Below are 17434 nucleotides of genomic sequence, written 5' to 3'. Positions count from 1 at the left end.
CCCTCTGGCCACACAGTTTCTACACAACAGTAGAAATCTCTAGGCCTTTGGAGTTCTTTCATATCCTTGCTCCACAACTTTTGTCGCTTAAGTTCTCTGGCTCAAAATGTGTTCTGTGAAATGGAGACATGTTACCACCTGGGAGAGGTAGTAAACGAATCAGTTGAGACTGGCTTCTTCCACGTAGATTCTGAAAAACTCAAAAAGTTGTCTGAGTCAGACCCATGCCCAAAGATGCACCATCTGCAAGCATTTTTATGATTTCATTGTGTGTCGTCAAAGACAAGTTTAAAGAACTGACATACCTAACAATTGGAGATTTGTTAAACGCATCAAAGTCTGACAGTGGAATACCACGGCAGCCATTCTAAGTTATGGCGGAGTTGCCACTTGTTGCTCTGGGAACCTGCTGGCAACAGATCCTTAAGTATTTAAGTTACAAAAGAGTGGATCAAACAATTGCACTCCTGCTAAATTTAACTTCCAACAAGAGGGAATGGTAGTAGAAGGAAGGGACCATGACCTCAGATGTCAATAGAGTGACTTCCTTTCTTCTTCCCCGCCTTGTCCAACATGGCACTGCTGAGCATGGCAGCATCTTAGTCTCTCTGTGATCCCAGGTGCGTCCTGCGGGCCGAGCTCTTCCAACAATGTACATGACTATGTGGTGAAACGTGAACCTCTGAATGCAGTGGCAGAGGATAACAAGTACAAGGTCAACAACTACTTGGATAACCAGGTCAGGCCCCGGCCTGGGCATGACATTGTCAGTTTGGCGAGGAAGAAAGTTGGTGAAACCTGGAATGACAACCTTTGTTTCCCAACTGTGAGCACTTTGTCGCTAAACTGAGAAATGGCCGCCCTGCAGCCAACAGGTAAGAGCCCTAGGGGGTGATTCCACGTGGAGTTCCCTTCACAGGAGGGGGGGGGGCAGCTCTTGGTAAATATCAGAGGCGCCCCCCTGACATCTCTTACAGGAACACCCAGGGACCAAGCACTTAACCAGCCCAAGGCCCCGAAGCTACGAGCACACTTCAGAGTGTGAACCAATTGCTTTGACTCCAAAAGCAGGGTAGTTTTGAACAGTTTCCTCTACAGGTTTTAATGGGTTTTTAAAAAATAGTTTGAGCCCTAGCCAGTTTGGCTCAGTCTATAGAGCGTTGGCCTTCGGACTGAAGGGTCCCGGGTTCAATTCCGGCCAAAGGCACATGCCTGGGTTGTGGGCTCGATCCCCAGTGGGGGGCGTGCAGGAGGCAGCCCATCAATGATTCTCTCCCATCATTGAGGTTTCTATCTCTCTCTCCTTCTTCCTTCCTCTCTGAAATCAATAAAGAAATGTATTTTTTTTTTAAAAAATAGTTTGAGCCCAGCCAGCGTGGCTCAGTGGTTGAGCATTGACCTATGACCCAGGAGGTCAGGGTTCGATTCCTGGTCAAGGCACATGCCCGGGTTGCGGGCTTCATCCCCATTGTGGGGTGGGTAGGAGGCAGCTGATCCATGATTCTCTCTCATGGATGTTTCTCTCTCTTCCTCTCCCTCTCCCTTCCTCTCTGAAATCAATAAAAATATTAAAATAGTTTGAGCCCTAGCCAATTTGGCTCAGTGGATAGAGCATCTGCCTGAAGAGTCCTGGGTTCCATTCTGGTCAGGGCACATTCCTGGGTTGTGGACTCATCCCACAGTAGAGGGCATGCAGGAGGCAGCCAATCAATGATTCTCTCTCCTCATTGATGTTTCTCTCTCTCCCTTCCTCTCAGATATAAAAATATATTTACAAGATAGTTTTGATTTTTAGAGAGAGAGGGAGAGTGAGAGACAGAAACATCAATGTGAGAGCACAACATGGATCGGCTGCCTCCTACATGCCCCCCTACTGGGAATCAAGCCCCCGACCCTGGCATGTGCCCTTGACAAGGATTCGAACCGGCAACTTCCTGATGCACCAGACGATGCCCAATCAACTGAAGCACACCATCCAGGGCAGATTTAATTGAGTTATTCTGAGGGATATATATTTTCTACTTTAAATCAATCCAATTTTCTATTGCATTTTTAATGCACATCATGAATGTTATAATTTATAATAGTTGATCGTGTGTACAACAATCTCACTAAACTCTAAAATTCAATCTCATAGTTATTATGTATAGCTCACGGAATGAAAGCATCCTCATTTTTATGGCTGGGCTTTCCATATTTTACTATTACATGTATTTGCTCTAAGTGTTTGAATGGTATCTTTATAAGTATAAGGAGAATCTCTTATCTGTAGGCTAAGTTCGATTTCAAAACCATGAATGAGTTTTTAATGGTAGTGAGTGTATATCTTGCTTCTACTGAGATGATCATAGGACCTTTCTCTTTTCATCTGGTCATGTGGTCGATTTAGTCCCTGATAGTAATTTTTGGTTGGCTGTGTCCACTCGGCTGAGCTCTCTGTCCAAGAACTCGCCTCAGTGTCTGGTTCCCAGATGGGGTTGGCTGCGTGAGAAAGTGCATGGGAGCTGCCAAGTGGAAGTGAAGGAGAAGCACATTTGGTGTTGGGAATGTCAGTCTAAGGAGCCAGGCTCTGTGGCAGCTCCTATGTTGTCACTGTTCTGGCTCACCAGTGGCTGATGACAAGCCTGGGGATAGGAGCCTGCTGCCCTCTACTGGCACCCGATCAGGATGCTTTATGGAAACTGCCTCTGTATACTTTTAGATTACTTTCTCATTTGGGGATTCTGTCCCTTTTGGGTTCTTTTGAAAGAATTCAATGAATATTCTAGCTCTCTGCTCCCTGCTTGTTTCAGATCCTACAGGGAACATCTCCCATGTACTTTCCCATTGTGTCCTCTAGTGAACAAAAATCATGTCATCAGAAAACGTCTGGCCACCATCCAGAACTGAAATATCATTGCTGACATGTGCACATAAGGAACTGGTGGACATTGAAATTGGGTCTCAAAAGAACTGTTGGCCCAGAAAGAAACTCACTACAGACTGATTCATTTGCCTTTCAGCATAACCATTATTGCTTGTCTCATTTTCGGTTCTTTTAAGTATATTTCTACTAACACATGATCTCACTCATCTAGGGGAAATGATGAACAACATAGACTGATGAACAAGAACAGACCCAGAGACAAGGAGGCATGGATCAGACTGTCAGGCCTCAGAGGGAGGGTAGGGGAGGGTGGGGATAAAGGGGAGAGATCAACCAAAGGACTTGTGTGCATCCATATGAGCCTAACCAGTCGTCAAGGACAACAGAGGGCTGGGGGCACGCGTGGGGAGGGTTTGGGATGGGAATGGGGGGGATGAGGACAAATGTGTGATACATTAATCAATAAAGAAATTTAAACAAAAAATTTTAAAAAAATAAAAATAAAACGTCTGGGCCTGGACATTAAGGCATAGACACATTTCTACCTACACCTCCGCTAAACAGAGCCAGAAACTTTGGGTATTTACATATGAAACAACCATAAGTAGACTCCCAAAGGCTTTGAAGATGGAGAGAGGCTGGAATACAAGCTAGGGGCCCAGGGATTTGAAGAACAGGAGGTGAGTTTCTTTACTATCTTTTTTGCTCATAGATTCCAGACTGGGTTCTGCAGACCTGCATCTTAGAAACACACACACATGCAGACAAAGAGAGCCCCAAGAGATGTTTGATTTGTTTGCAAAAGACCAAGAAAGGGGCATAATAAGGCAGAAATCTTAGGTGATAACTTTCTTTTCCCTACCCCAGTGACACACCACAAAAGAGCTGTATCTGCACATCATCTCCATCAGCCAAGGCTATGCGGAATCACCTGATGTTCCCCCTAATCCGGGAGAAATAAGGACCTGTCCCCTTGTCTCTCGGGATGATGTCAGCAGAGCCCTGGTGGGCAGCCTGGACCTCCTAGTGGCAATGAGTCAGGTGTCTGCCCCCAAGGGGAATCAGTGGAGACTGAGTGAAGAGCCATAATTCCATCCCCACCTGGTGATCCAAGAGGTGGCCCAACCTCATTTCCCAACAGCCATGGCGTGAGCAAAGGCCTTCTGAAGACATGATGAGGCCTGACAAGATTTTGTAAAAATACTGGCTGACATTTTCTGAAATCCGGTGACAAACATAAACCTGTCACAGATTGAAGAAGCTGAGCACACTCCAAACAGGATTAACCCAAACAAATCCACGCCAGACACATCTCCGGCAAACTTTTGAAAATGGAAAACAAACATACACCTTCTAAGTAGCTAGGGAGAAATGAGGCATTACCCTCAGGGGGTCAATAATATTATTGATGATAGCTTTGCCATCAGAGATTGTGGATGCCAGAAGGTAATGACATGACACTTTTCACGTGCTGAAAGAAAAGAATTGTCAACCCAGAATTCTGTATCCAGTGAAGTGATCCTCAGGAATAAAGGGGAAATTAGACCCCCTCAGATGAATGAACACTAAGAAAATCTGTCACCATCACAACTGCCCCCAAAACTGTCAAAGGAAGTAATTCCCAAAGAAAGGAAAAAAAGACAACTTGGAAATTTAGAAAACAAGAAAGAAAATCCATTAGGTAAAAATATGGGTAAATACACTAGACCAGTGGACGGCAAACTGTGGCTCACGAGCCACATGCGGCTCTTTGGCCCCTTGAGTGTGACTCTTCCACAAAATACCACGGTCTGGATGAGTCTATTTTGAAGAAGTGGTGTTAGAAGAAGTTTAAGTTGAAAAAATTTGGCTCTCAAAAGAAATTTCAATCGTTGTCCTGTTGATATTTGGCTCTGTTGACTAATGAGTTTGCTGACCACTGCACGAGACTATTCTCCCCTCTTGACAGTTCCAGATTCTGTTTGATGATTGAAGCAAAAATTATAACATCATCTGAAGTGTTTCCCTGTGTACATGCAGGAAGTATTTCAGACAATTATATAATAAATGTGTGCGTGTGTGGGGGGGCTAATGGGATACAAAGAGAAGTGAGGTTTCAGTGTTTCAAACTGGGCAACTGCTGACAGCAGTAAATCATAATGTCGTGTTTGCATAATGCAATACCAGAGCAACCACCGACACAAACAGAAACATTCAAAACACTCTATAAATCAAACAAAATTTTACATGTCAGGGTATCCAGAGGAGGGCAGGAAAAATGACCCAGAAGGTGGCGAGCAGGGTGGGAGGTGGGGGCGGGGAGCAGAGAAAACCAACAGAAAAGGCAAATAAAGAGGGCAAACTTCAGAGCTAACATACACACAAAATACAATGGCAAACTAAACCAATTTTAAAAAGAGAACGACAAAGGAGAAACAGGACTGTCTACTAGAAATTCATTCACAAATAATGACACATGTAAGTGGAAAATAAAAGGACTTTTAAAATACCCCACACAAACACGACCCGTAAGAAAAGCAGGGTGACAATATAAGATCATGTCAAACCTCAGAGGAAAGAAAATGATAAGGAGAGCGAGGGACATCCCATAAGGATACAAAGGTCAGTCTCCCATGAAAATATAACAGCCCCAAGAGCATGTGCAACAAGGACCAAAGCTGCAAAATACATGAAGCAGGAGAAGTAAAAACTGAGAGAAAAGCGAGGAGAAAGGAGCAAATTCACACGTAATTGGCGACTTTGACATCACATCTCTAAACTAGTAATGAAGCTACTAGTCACATCAGCAAGGGTGTGGGAGACCTTAACACACCATCAGCCACCTTGATCTCATTGACCTTAAAAACACTTACCTGCCCTAGCCGGTTTGGCTCTGCATAGAGCATCTGCCTGCGGACTGAGGGTCCCAGGTTAGGTTCCCATCAAGGGCAAGGGCACATGCCTGGGTTGTGGGCTCAACCCAGTGGGGGGTGGGCATGAGGCAGCTGATCAATGATTCTCATCATTGATGTTTCTATTTCTTTCTCCCTCTCATATATATATCCACACCTCTCTGCTAGTGAAGACAATGGGCAGCTTCCAACACTAAGTCAGGAAGGTGGGCGAGCGCCAGGCCCACAGGCCGGCCACCAGGGGGGCAGCTGCGGGAGAGGCGAGACCGCGGCTGCAGAACCACCTGAGCACGTGGACCCTGGACACGGGCCTCAGAGGGAGTCCCTGGCCCAGCAGCTGCAGCCGCCCCCCGTGGGGCGCTCAGGCCACACTCAGGGCTCTGGGCTGGCACAGTGAGCCCTCACCCTGAGCAGGAGGGCGTGACAGGAGGGGGGGCAGGCAGTGGCCCAGAGCCACACCGTGAAGGGCATGGCCGGCACGCGGGCAGTGGGCACTCTGTGCCTCTCAGACGCCTTTCTGAGTGAGACTCATTGGAAAAGGAGGACGCTGCCCGGAGGCCATTCTGCCTTCCCGGCCAGAGGAGCCTTGGCCGTTGGACCCGGAAGTCCGGAGCCTGTGTGTCCCAGGGAAGCGGGAGCCGGGGTCACGGGGGTCATGCTGGGAGAGGGGCCCCTGCACACAGCGCTTCCTGATGGGGGGGGGGGGGGGCTCTGCCAGGTCCTCTGGCTGCGCTCCCCTCCGTCTGCAGGGCGGCTCCCCTCCCGCTGCCCTGAAGCCTGAGAGCTGGGCCTCCCCGTGGCCTCCAGCAAAGCTGTGCCTGACAGCGGGAGGGAGGGCTGAGCGCAGCTTAACCAATAGCCACCTCCTCTGCCCGCTCCACCTCCATGCGCACGCGCACGCACCATGCGCACACACGCACGCACGCGCACACACACGCACACGCACACACGTCACTCACCTCTGAGGCGCGCACAGCCTGCCCTTCATGGGGCAGCACCGGCCCCTCCCAGACCTGGCTGAGGCCCCAGGGGCTGAGCCCGCCAGGAGCCCCTGCCCCGCTGCCCAGGACGGGTTTGCATGGAAACGGGACGGGAAGGCGGGGGCCATGCCACAGGAGGATGGGGGAGAGGCTTCCCTGCACAGAGGAGACCAGGGGATGGAGAGCACCTCTCTCTCTTGTTTTTAGGACACGAAGTTTTCTTTATTCTTTGGGGGACGCCACACTTCATCAGTGAAGAGAAACATTTGTATTGGCGCAGAGCCTTTTTCACCCCCCGCCCCCCTGCGGCCATGGATTCACAGGGAGCGGTCCCGGCTCCGGCTCCTTCCCATCGGCGCCCACAGAGGAGCTTCCCGGGACCCCGGCGCCTTCCCTTTGGCTGCCTTCTCTTTCTGGTCCTTTTCCTGCACACGATGCAGGGAGCCGGCTCGGCCCTCGGAATGCCTCACGTGCTCACTGACAGGTTCGGAGCGGGCCAGGCTGGCACCGGGGACGTGAGGCCATGAAGCATCCAAAGAGATTTTATTTCGGGCGCCTGGGAGCAGGTGGGCTGAGTCGGACGAAAAGTCATCAGCGGAGCCCGAGGGGGAGGCGGTGGATTAACCGCTGCAGGCTGCAGCCGTTCCGCTGACGTCAGGGGCCTGTCCGGGCTGGTTGTGCCCCCATGTCTGTGCTCATCCGGGCTCCCCTGCTCAAGGCTGCAAGCTTTCTGCAGGATTCCCGCTGAGCACAGCGAGATTCCTCTGCCCCTCTTATTCTCCTCAACCCTGTCCCTCACGACCTACACGACTTCTCCTGGCAAGACTCTTGCCCCTTGATGCCCACAGTATCACCTTTCTTGTAGATTCGCATGTACGTGGCCAAGGAGCAGCTGCATGTTTTCCCAGAGGCCTAGAGGACATACAGGGGGGCCTCCTCTTTCCCTTCATGTCAGTCGTTTTGGCGAATTACTGGCAGATGGCGGTTCCGGCGAAAAGCACCTCTTACTGCCCTGGGACAGGGCCAGCTGAGGATGTGCCCTGGAGGCTGTGACCACAGCGACCAGCACAGCGGACGTGGACCAGCAGGAGGGAGAAGCCTGGGCCCTGGTGCCCCGGGAGCTGCGGACTGAGCCTGCGCCTGCCTCCGCCTCCTGCTCCAGGGACAGCGGACGGCCAGGCTGGGCAGCCGCTCTCAGGGGAGTTCCGCTTCTCCCACCCACATGCACCCCATGCCAATGAGCCCTGGGATCCCCAGGTCCAGGCACCCCCGTGCTGAGGCCTTCCCGTGGGGTCCCGCCCTGGAGGCTGCCGGGGCTCCTGTCCTTCGTGGGGTGGGTATAGGATAAGGGCCCCCGTGGGCCTGGGGGCTGACAGCTGGGCCTCATGCGCCCCATCCTGCAGCGGGAGCCCGTGGCCAGGGCAGGGCAGGTGTAAGGCTTCCCTCCGACTCCGACTGCTTCCAGGCCCGGCCAGTCCAGGCCTTGAGGTCGGAAATCATGGACCTGCCCACTTAGAGCAGCGGTTCTCAACCTGTGGGTCGCGACCCCTTTGGGGGTCGAATGACCCTTTCACACGGGTCGCCTAAGACCATCGGAAAACACAGATATTTACATTACAATTCATTAACAGTAGCAAAATTATAGTTATGAAGTACCAACGAAAATAATTTTATGGTTGGGGGTCACCACAACATGGGGAACTGTATTAGGAAGGTTGAGAACCACTGACTTAGAGAAATACTGAGAGTCCCTTTAAAGCATTTAAGATTCAGTCCTTCTGAACAAGAAAGGAAAGTGAAAGCAAAAGTGTCCATTTGGGTATAAAACCTGTTGCACTGGGAGCAGAAAGCCAGATCCACCCTGGCTAACAAGGGCTTCGGTAAGTCCTCAGAACTTTCTAGAACCAGCTCCACAGGGGAGGGCAGCTCCCTGTTACAAATGACGGCCTGGGGCTGTGTTCCTACTGCTAACTCCAGTGCTGTCTCTAAGGCTGCCATGGAGACCTGAATGTTGTTTAAGTCTATTTTGCTGCAGGACTGGGAGGTCATCGGGCAGAGGGAGTCCCTGCTCTGGGTCTGACACTGTGTGGAGTTGGGGGGTCACGTGGGAGGATGTGTGGGGTCTGGTCTGTGCCCGCCTGAGCAGGGGAAGGAGCTGGAGTGTGGGCTGATGGGGGACCCGGGACTTGGGGAGCAGTGGATCCCGGGCTGTGGGCTCAGCTGCTGCTGGGGTTCGATGCCTCCTCAGCCCCTCTGTTCTCGCCCCCCCTTCCTCCCAGGCCTGTGGCTGCCTGATGCCGTGCATTCGGTTCTCAGCGTCCAACGCGGACAGCTGCCCGCAATAGCCCTGGAGTTCAGAGTCACACCTGTTCCTGCTGGTAAGTCCAGCGCTGTCTCTAAGGCCGCCATGGAGACCTGTATGTTGTTTAAGTCTCTTTTGCTGCAGGACTGGGAGGTCATCCGGGAGGGGCCGGCCCAGCACGTGGTGTGCAGCAGAAAGGCAGCCAGCTGGGCGGGCTCTTACGGGAATTACGGCGATTCTGGGAAGGCACCTGCACACTCCAGAGCTCAGTCCACCTGCATCACTGCTCCTGGGAACCGCTGCCTCCCCCAGACCAGGCCCCAGCTCACTGCCCTGCTCCTGGGACAGGGCCCAGGCCTCCCTTTAAGTCATCATTTCATTTCAGAGTGAGAAATGCCCTTGTTCTCCCCCAGATAGACACCAACTCTGGGCCTGCCCGGCCTGAGCCCTGGCCCCTGGCCCTCCAGCCCTCCTGCTCCCACAGGTCCTTCCCTGCTGTTCCAAACCAGGCCCCTCTCAGGACCCAGGCGATGCAGGGAGGGAGGGCTGAGCACACAGGACCCCCTGATGGAGCTCACAGCCCAGAGGGGGTGGGACAGGCACAGGGACCGCAGCAGCAGGATCACGTGGGGAGAGGTGGCGTCCCGGGGGCTGGGACCCTGAGCATGGCAGCTGAGCCAGGCTGGGCCTTCAGGGAGCTCCTCAGAGGAGGTGTCTGTCTGGGGGAGGAGAGGAGGAGTGGGCGTGGGGCAGGGGCTGGGGGCAGAGAGAAGGGGGTGCAGAGGAGCAGAGGCCAGAGGGAGCTGTGGGAGGGAAAGGCAAGGCCTTCAGCCAGCTCGGGGGGCCGAGGACAGGGAGAGCGAGGAGTGGGGCGGGAAGTGTCTGGAGGGGCTGTGGCTGCCCAGGGGCAGGCCTGTGCCCTGAGGCCAGAGGAGGGTCACGGACAGATGGGACATTTGGGGAGGACACCGGGGGTCCTGGGGGACTGGCTGTGGAGGTGAAGGGACAGGAGGCAGGGAACCTTGTCAGGAAACTGGGGGGTCACAAAATCCAGGAGTGGGTGCCTGAACCGAGTCATGGCGGGAGATGGACGAGGAGGGGAATTGGGAGAAGTGTCCGGGGTGGGCGTGGGCTGCGGGTACCGGCATGCAATGGGGCAAAGGGAGGCTGAGCCCTGGCCTCAGGTTGGGCCGCCTGGGGTGAGGGCTGCAGGAGGTTTCTCATTCCCTGGAGTCACAGAGACAAAGAAAAGCTGAAAAATTCTCTAATCATGAAGCTGCGGTGCCCTGGGCGGGGCCCTGAGGAGAGGGAGGAGGTGAGCCAGGCAGGGAGGGAGGGTGGAAAGGGACAGGAGGAGACGGGACAGAGAGGACCCAGAGCAGCCACTGCCAGCTGAGTGTCCCCGGGCAAGTCCCTCTCCCTCTCTGATCCTCAGTTTCCCCAGCGGAGCAAGGGGTGCTGCTCCCTCCCCTGGGCTGTGGGAGGGTGGCAGTCAGGGGGGGAAAGTGCCCGCAGAGCCGGCTGCCTGAGTGTGTGAGCCCCGTCTGCGCCCTCCCCCACCCAGCTCCGGAAGCTGAGCAGCCACACTAGGGGCCCCGGGAAGGCTCAGGTCCTGGCAAGTTGCTGTCAGTTCTGTCCCTCAGGTCGGCATCTCAGAGAGTGGGGGTCGCAGGGCTGCAGGGGCAGAGGGTGAGGAGGCCCTGATGCCGTCCTAGACCCCCTGTGCGAAAAGCCTGATGGAGACAGGAGGGTCTGTGAGGGCAGAGAACCTCGGGACTCCCCTGGACAACGTTGCAGGGGTTTGGCCGGGGCCCCAGCCTCAGGGGAGGGGGTTTGCATACAGGTTGTTATGTCATCACCCTTTGGACACGTGCACAATACACCTGCATATGCATCTGCATCCTAGTTGTGTACGTGTACACGCAACACAACATACATATGCACAATACACACTGACAGCACCCCCCTCCACATGCATGACATACACACACTGGACAAATATTCACTCTCCTAATACACAAGGTCGTATTTCCAGGCTCTGCCCTCTGGGAAAAGATTCCAGACTCCCGGGTCCCAGGGCAACCTCTAGAAGCTTCAGGAGGCTGAAGACCTCACAGGGGACAAGAGTCCCCACCACACGCTTACCCAGGGAAGAACATCCGTAAGGGTGTCTCCAACCAAGCAGCAGCAGCACCACGACAGGGCCCTGGAAGTTGCCTGCAATTTTGTCAGCACCTTCCTGGCTGTTTGCTTGCAGTTTGTTGAAGATCCGGAGCTGGAGACCTGATTGAGATTTCCCACAGCAGCTACTGCCACTGGGCCCTCTATGTGGGCGATGGTTATGTGATCCACCTGGCTCCCCCAGGTAAGGGGGTTGAAAGTATAACTTTCCAAAGATTTGTTAACATGACGAGAACAATTCAAAGCCAAATGCCACCCTGGAACCCACGTTGGTTTCTCCCTGGGCAGTGCGTGTGCTCACTGCACATCCGTGTCCCTTGGGGTCATCTCAGTGGTCCCTCGGGTCCTGACTCAGCAGGGACAGAGGTCCGTGGGCCCCAGGGAAGCCAGGCTGCATCCATATTGGACACTCTCCAGCTCCAGCCCGTTAGCTGGGCGAGCAGACAGATTTCTCTAAACCAGCCGGGTCTGGGTGTCCCGGTCTCACAGAGGGACTGCCTCTCAGGCTGTGTCCTGTGCTCAGAGGACGTCACAGAACAGGGCGTCCTGAGAGGGTTTCCTGAACACCCTCCACGGAGCAGCTCTCCCAGGTCACACGTCACAGAGAGTCTCACACACACGAGCACCTGGACCCTGATGTAACGCAGGGAGAGCAGAAGCAGGATGACAGGCAGTCAGAGGAGAAGGCAGGGCCCACACGTGTGTACCGTCCATGAAAGGAAGGTGCTGGGATGAGACCGCGGACTGGGCGGCACAGGGGCTGGTGCCCTGCAGAGCAATGGCACCCACACATCGGACAGCAAGCGTGTGCGTTCTCGCTGCACAGACACCGTCTCCTGATCACAAGACTCTCCTTGTAACTGACCAGGGTTCCATGCGCTGTCACCTACACTGACAGCATTGAAAACTGTCAGCATGGATGGCAAATAGTAAGCGAAACCCCCTAATCCAGAGGACACTTAGGAGGCTTGGAACGGGGAGCATGAGTGTGAGGAGCGGGTCCTGCTTGTGTGTGAGTGTGTAGGCAGAGCTTCCTCAAGGGCAGTGCTAATGCAGCATCAGCCTCGAGACTCACACATGAAGGAGCCTGCTGGTTAGCGTGCTCTTCAGTTCCCTCCTCTTAGCAAATCCCAGGCTCCAGGCTCAATGGGATTGGACGCCACCAGCTGGAAGCGCTGTGTGGCCTCTCCATGTGGCCAGACCTGGGCCAGAATAGGCTGATGGTGCCTCAGGTCCAATATCGGTTGTTGAACGGAGATGAGAGTTTTACCATGATGTGGCGGGCTGGCACGGCCATGGCATACTCAGCCCAGGGCGCCTTATGTGCCACACCAGCTCAGCCAGGTTCAGAGACTCTGACTGGGGGTGGCTGAAAGGCTTAGAAAAGACAGACATGAGAATGAGAGCTGGGTCTGGGTGGGACGCTGCTCCCTGAGAGCGCCACGGACTACAAGCCGGGTCTTTATTTTATAGCAGATGCCACAAGGCACAGTAAGGGCTGGTCAAGATGTTTACAACATTCTCCTGGGTTTCGATCCTACTCAACTACATGCACCTGATCCAGCTTTGTTTACTTGCAGCCTGTATACTCAGGCACCTGGGGCCACGTGTTCGGACAATAGGTTCAAGCTGACAACTCCAGCTGTTGGCTATCATTGCGCTGGGAGGTTCTGCCCTCCAAACTGTGCCCTCTCATCATTCCAAGGCTTGAACCTGTCCCAACACTGTGGCTGCGCCCCACACCATGAAGTTCAAAAGGAGAATGATGAGGGAATATATGAAATTTGCACAGCAGAGTCTGAAACACAGTGGGACTAAAACAACTGTGATCTCTCTCTGAAACACACAAGTGGGAAGATGATCAAATACAATTTACTGTTGTTTACAATGGGTAAGCTATGGACCAGCCAATAGTAGGGACTTGGTCAACTGGATGAAGTCCATTCATATAATGGAACACAGTGGCAGCCACTGACCATCACAACATTGATTGACATGAAAAGTATTCACAGCTCGTTAAGGGAACGAGCAAAATGATGGGATCCTCCAGTCACATTGGTGACGGGACAGACACCAGAGCTCAATAGTGTGATCCCCTGGCCCTTCCTCCCTGTCTTGTGTCTCCTTTCTCCCTCCCTGGCCTCCCTGCAGTTGCTGATACCAGTGTGTCTGATTCCAGGGGAGAAGTCTGTGGCTGGCGCCCCCACTGGCTTAGGGGTGGTGAAAAGGCAGCTCCCGCGGGAAGCAGTGGGAAACTATTCCCGTGAGGTGAACAGCCACTTGGACCACCTGTACACACCTCGGCCCATAAAGGAAGTTTATCTCCTTCTCAGATCTGGGAAGGAGATGGAGGACAGTGTTTTGAGCAGGAACCGTAAACTCTTTGTCACCAATCTGAGATATGGCAAGGCCCATTTCCAGCAGGTAAGGCCTTCTCTGGGGGCTCCCTCTACCTTCTGGGTGTCTGCTTGGGGTGGAGGTGACAGGGCTTTGCATCCAAAAGAAAAAATTACCCCGAATGATGTAAAATTATGCTCCTTGCCTTCTGCTGGCTGGCAGTTAGGATGTCTGAGATCAAATCTTGGGTCCGTTCCCAATCCACTCAGGGTCTTTGAACAGGGCACTTCCTCTCTGGCCTCAGTTTCCCCATGTGCAGAAGGAGGGGATGTTGGAGGACCTCTGGGGCTCTGGCCACCTCTGACCCTTTGGGACCCTTTGTCTCTAAGACCCACCCTAAAGGCAGCTCCTGATGCCCTGTGTGCTGTCAGGGAAAGTCTGGGCCAACCCTGAACCATGACAGGTGTCCTAAGGCCCCAGAGAGCCCTCAGGCCAGAGATGCTCAAGGTCTCTAGCCTAATTAAGAGCTCAAGAACATATTATGTAAGATTTTCAATTTCTGTAACCCATACCCTTTGCCTGTTCTGAGTTCTTTGTCTCAAAACACAGCTAGAAAGAGGGAGAAGCAGGATTCAGACACCAGTGGTCCCTGCTCTTTCTGCTGAACCACAGCACCTCCTTGGCTCACAGCCCCTGTGATTGGGTGATGGGCAGCCTGGATGGAGGAGAATGAGGAGAGGAGGAGGTTTGGGAGGGAAATTAAGGATTTGATGCTCATGAGGGGGGTTGAGGTAAACAGTTAGACATCCAGGTAGAGCTGTTGAGTAGCAGTTGGATGTGAGTCTGGAGTTCAGGGCTGAGGTGGGGGTACAGATAGAAGTTTCCAGGCTGCACTTGGGAACAGTACACAGAGCACAGTGATCCCTGAGGCCATGGTTTCCCATCGTCCCCCTCAGCTCTGCCACCACCTCCCTCTGCAGAGCTGGAGCCCAGGTAGAGCCCCGACCACAGAGCCATTCCCACTTTCACCCAGAGCTCTGGCCCCAGGAGCCCAGGCAGGAATCCCCCTCCCCTGTCCACCCCCGTCAGGACCCAGTGGCCCCACCATGGAGGCTCACACTCGATATGTAATGGTAGGGACAGAAGTCCAGGGGCTGGTCGGGAAAACGTGGGGTCACATAATTATAACTGGGCCGCCCTTAGCCAAGTCCTGGGCGGGAGATGAAGGAGGAAGTGAATTCAGGAGAACCTTCCAGGGTCACCATTGGTGTTGAATATTGGCATGGAATGGGGCAAAGATAAGCTGACCCCTGGTCTCAGAATGGGCTGCCTCGGGTGAGGGAGGCAGAAGGTTTGTCATTCCCTGAGGTCAGGCACAGAGAGGAGGAAAACTGAAAAATTATCAAACATGAAACTGTGGTGTGCTGGGCGGGGACACTGAGGAGCAGGTGGGAGTGTGCAAAGGGGAGGAGGAAAGGAGACCAGGAAGGGATGGGGAAGAGAATAACCCGAGCAGACACTGCCAGCTGAGCGTCCCTGGGCAAGTCCCTCTCCCTCTCTGATCCCCAGTTTCCCCAGCTGAGCACGGGGTGCTGCTCCCTCCCCTGGGCTGTGGGAGGGTGGCAGTCATGGTGGGGAAGTTGCCGGCAGAGCCTGCTGGGTGACTGTGTCAGGCCCAACCTTGCCCCTGTCCCTGAGGAGACAGGCAGCTGCTCTAGGAGCACGCTGCCATCTCAGGTCCTTCATGAGGCTGTCCCCTGGGCCTCAGGTCAACGTCTCCGACAGGATGCAAGTCCCGTGTCTGACGTGGCCTGGGAGGGGCCTGGTCACCCAGCCTCAGAAAGAGGTTGATACACCGCTGCTGTGTCAATAGCCTCCACGTGCACAATACACCTGCATGTGCGTGTCTGCATCCAAGTGTGTGTGTAGGCAACACGCACAAGATATGTATGCACAGAAAACAGGGCATGCCAGGCGCCCACTTCCCCACAGGGCACCTCTAGGAGCTACAGCAGGCTAAGGAGCTCAAGGGACCAAGAGACTTTCCTGCCCCCCCACCCCCGCCCCAACACACACACACACACACACACACACACACACACACGCCAGGTGATGAACGTAACCATGGGGTCCACAGGACTACCTGAAGCTCCCAGCCAGGGCCTCTGCAGCTCCCGGAACTCTGTCTCACCTTCCTGGCTGTTTGCTTGCAGCTCCGTGAAGAGCCCAAGCCTGGGGACCTGATTGAGATTTCCCGCATCGGCTCCTCGCACTGGGCCCTCTATGTGGGAGACGATTATGTGATCCACCTGGCTCCCCCAGGTAAGGGGGTTGAAAGTGTAACTCACCAAAGACTTGTTAACATGATGGGAACAATTCAAAGCCAAATGCCACCCTGGGAACCCTGCGTTGGTTTCTCCCTGAGCTGTGACTGAGGTCACCCTACATCTGTGTCCCTTGGAGGCCTGTCAGTGGTCCCACAGATCCTGACTCAGCAGGGAAACAGGACCGTGGGCCCAGGTGAAGCCGGGCTGGGGCCGCATTTGGAGCTCTCCGGCTCGGGCCCTTTAGCTGTGCGTGAAGACAGATTCCACTAAACCAGCCACATGCCTAGGTGTCCACAGTCTCATAAAGAAGAAAGATCAATGATGGCGGATTAGTCAACTGGATGCACAATAGCAGCCACTGAGCATCACAGTGTTCATGAGCTTGAGAAAGTAGTCACAGCTCATTAAGTAAAAGAGTAAGATCCGTGAATCCTCCAATCACATTGGTGACGGGACAGACACCAGAGCTCAATAGTGTGATCCCCTGGCCCTTCCTCCCTGTCTGGTGTCTCCTCTCTCCCTCCCTGGCCTCCCTGCAGTTGCTGATACCAGTGTGTCTGATTCCAGGGGAGAACTCTGAGGCTGGCGCCCCCACCGGCTTAGGGGTGGTGAAAAGGGAGCTCCTCCTGACAGTGGTAGAAAACAGCTCCTATCAGGTGAACAACCACTTGGACCACCTGTACAAACCTCGGCCCATAAAGGAGATGCTCAGGTCTGCGGAGGAGGTGGTTGGTAAGGAGATGGAGTACAGTGATCTGAGCAGGAACTGTGAGCGCTTGGTCACCGATCTGAGATATGGCAAGGCCCGCAGCCGGCAGGTAAGACCCTCTCTGGGGGGGCTCCCTCTTCCTCCTGGAGGTCTGCTTGGGGTTGGGGGTGGTGATAGGACTGTGCATACAGAAGAAAACCCAGCCTCTAATGATGCAAAATTATGTTCCCTTCTTCCTCTGGCTGAGAGTTAGGATGTGTGAGAACAAATCTTGGGACTATTACTGATCCGCTCAGGGTCTTTGGACAGGTCATTTCCTCTCTGGCCTCAGTTTCTCCATGTGTAGAAGGAGGGGATGTTTGGAGGACCTCTGGGGCTCTGGTCTCCTCAACCCCTTTAGGATCCTTCGCCTCTAAGTCCCATCCTAAAGGCAGCTCCTGATACCGTTGTCAGGAAAGTCAGGAAAATCTAGGATAAACCTGGACCATGACAGGTGTCCTGAGGCCCCAGAGAGCCCTCGGGCAAGAGATGCTCAAGGTCCGTAGCCTATGTAAGAGCTCAAGAACATGTGATGTAAGATCTGGGCACAGCCTTACCGCTCTCCTCTCCCTCTTACCAACACACAGCGAGTTAAGAGGCAGAAGCAGGATTCAATCCCCAGTGGTCCCGGCTCTTTCAACTGAACCACAGCACCTCCAGGGCTCACAACCCCTGTGATTGGGTGATGGGCAGCCTGGATGGAGGAGAATGAGGGGAGGAGGAGGTTTGGGAGGGAAATTAAGGATTTGATGCTCATGAGGGGAGTTGAGGTGACCAGTTAGACATCCAGGTGGACCTGTTG

The 17434-nt window shown here is 53.7% G+C and overlaps 2 protein-coding genes across 3 annotated transcripts in view; both read left to right on the top strand.

Moving 5' to 3' along the window:
* The window catches only part of LOC307109906 (uncharacterized protein), a 29509-nt gene extending 26276 nt beyond the window's left edge, over nt 1-3233 (top strand). For both annotated transcript variants that reach the window (XM_079788869.1, XM_079788868.1), the window contains exons 13-14: nt 621-875; nt 3078-3233. In XM_079788869.1, coding sequence (XP_079644995.1) covers nt 621-850 — 230 coding nt within the window. In that variant the 3' untranslated portion in view covers nt 851-875; nt 3078-3233. The remainder of the gene's footprint in view (nt 1-620; nt 876-3077) is intronic.
* A 3509-nt stretch (nt 3234-6742) lies between these two features.
* The window catches only part of LOC307109905 (uncharacterized protein), an 86649-nt gene continuing 75957 nt past the window's right edge, over nt 6743-17434 (top strand). Inside the window, exons 1-6 of the mRNA XM_079788867.1 lie at nt 6743-7221; nt 7603-9115; nt 11297-11404; nt 13400-13644; nt 15771-15879; nt 16452-16702. Of these exons, the coding sequence (XP_079644993.1) occupies nt 13567-13644; nt 15771-15879; nt 16452-16702 (438 nt within the window). The 5' untranslated portion in view covers nt 6743-7221; nt 7603-9115; nt 11297-11404; nt 13400-13566. The remainder of the gene's footprint in view (nt 7222-7602; nt 9116-11296; nt 11405-13399; nt 13645-15770; nt 15880-16451; nt 16703-17434) is intronic.

Source organism: Cnephaeus nilssonii (genome assembly GCF_951640355.1).
Source record: "Cnephaeus nilssonii genome assembly, chromosome: 13".
NCBI lineage: Eukaryota > Metazoa > Chordata > Mammalia > Chiroptera > Vespertilionidae > Cnephaeus > Cnephaeus nilssonii.
The sequence above is the reverse complement of the archived record's forward strand: the minus strand, read 5'-3'. Positions and strand labels throughout refer to the sequence as shown.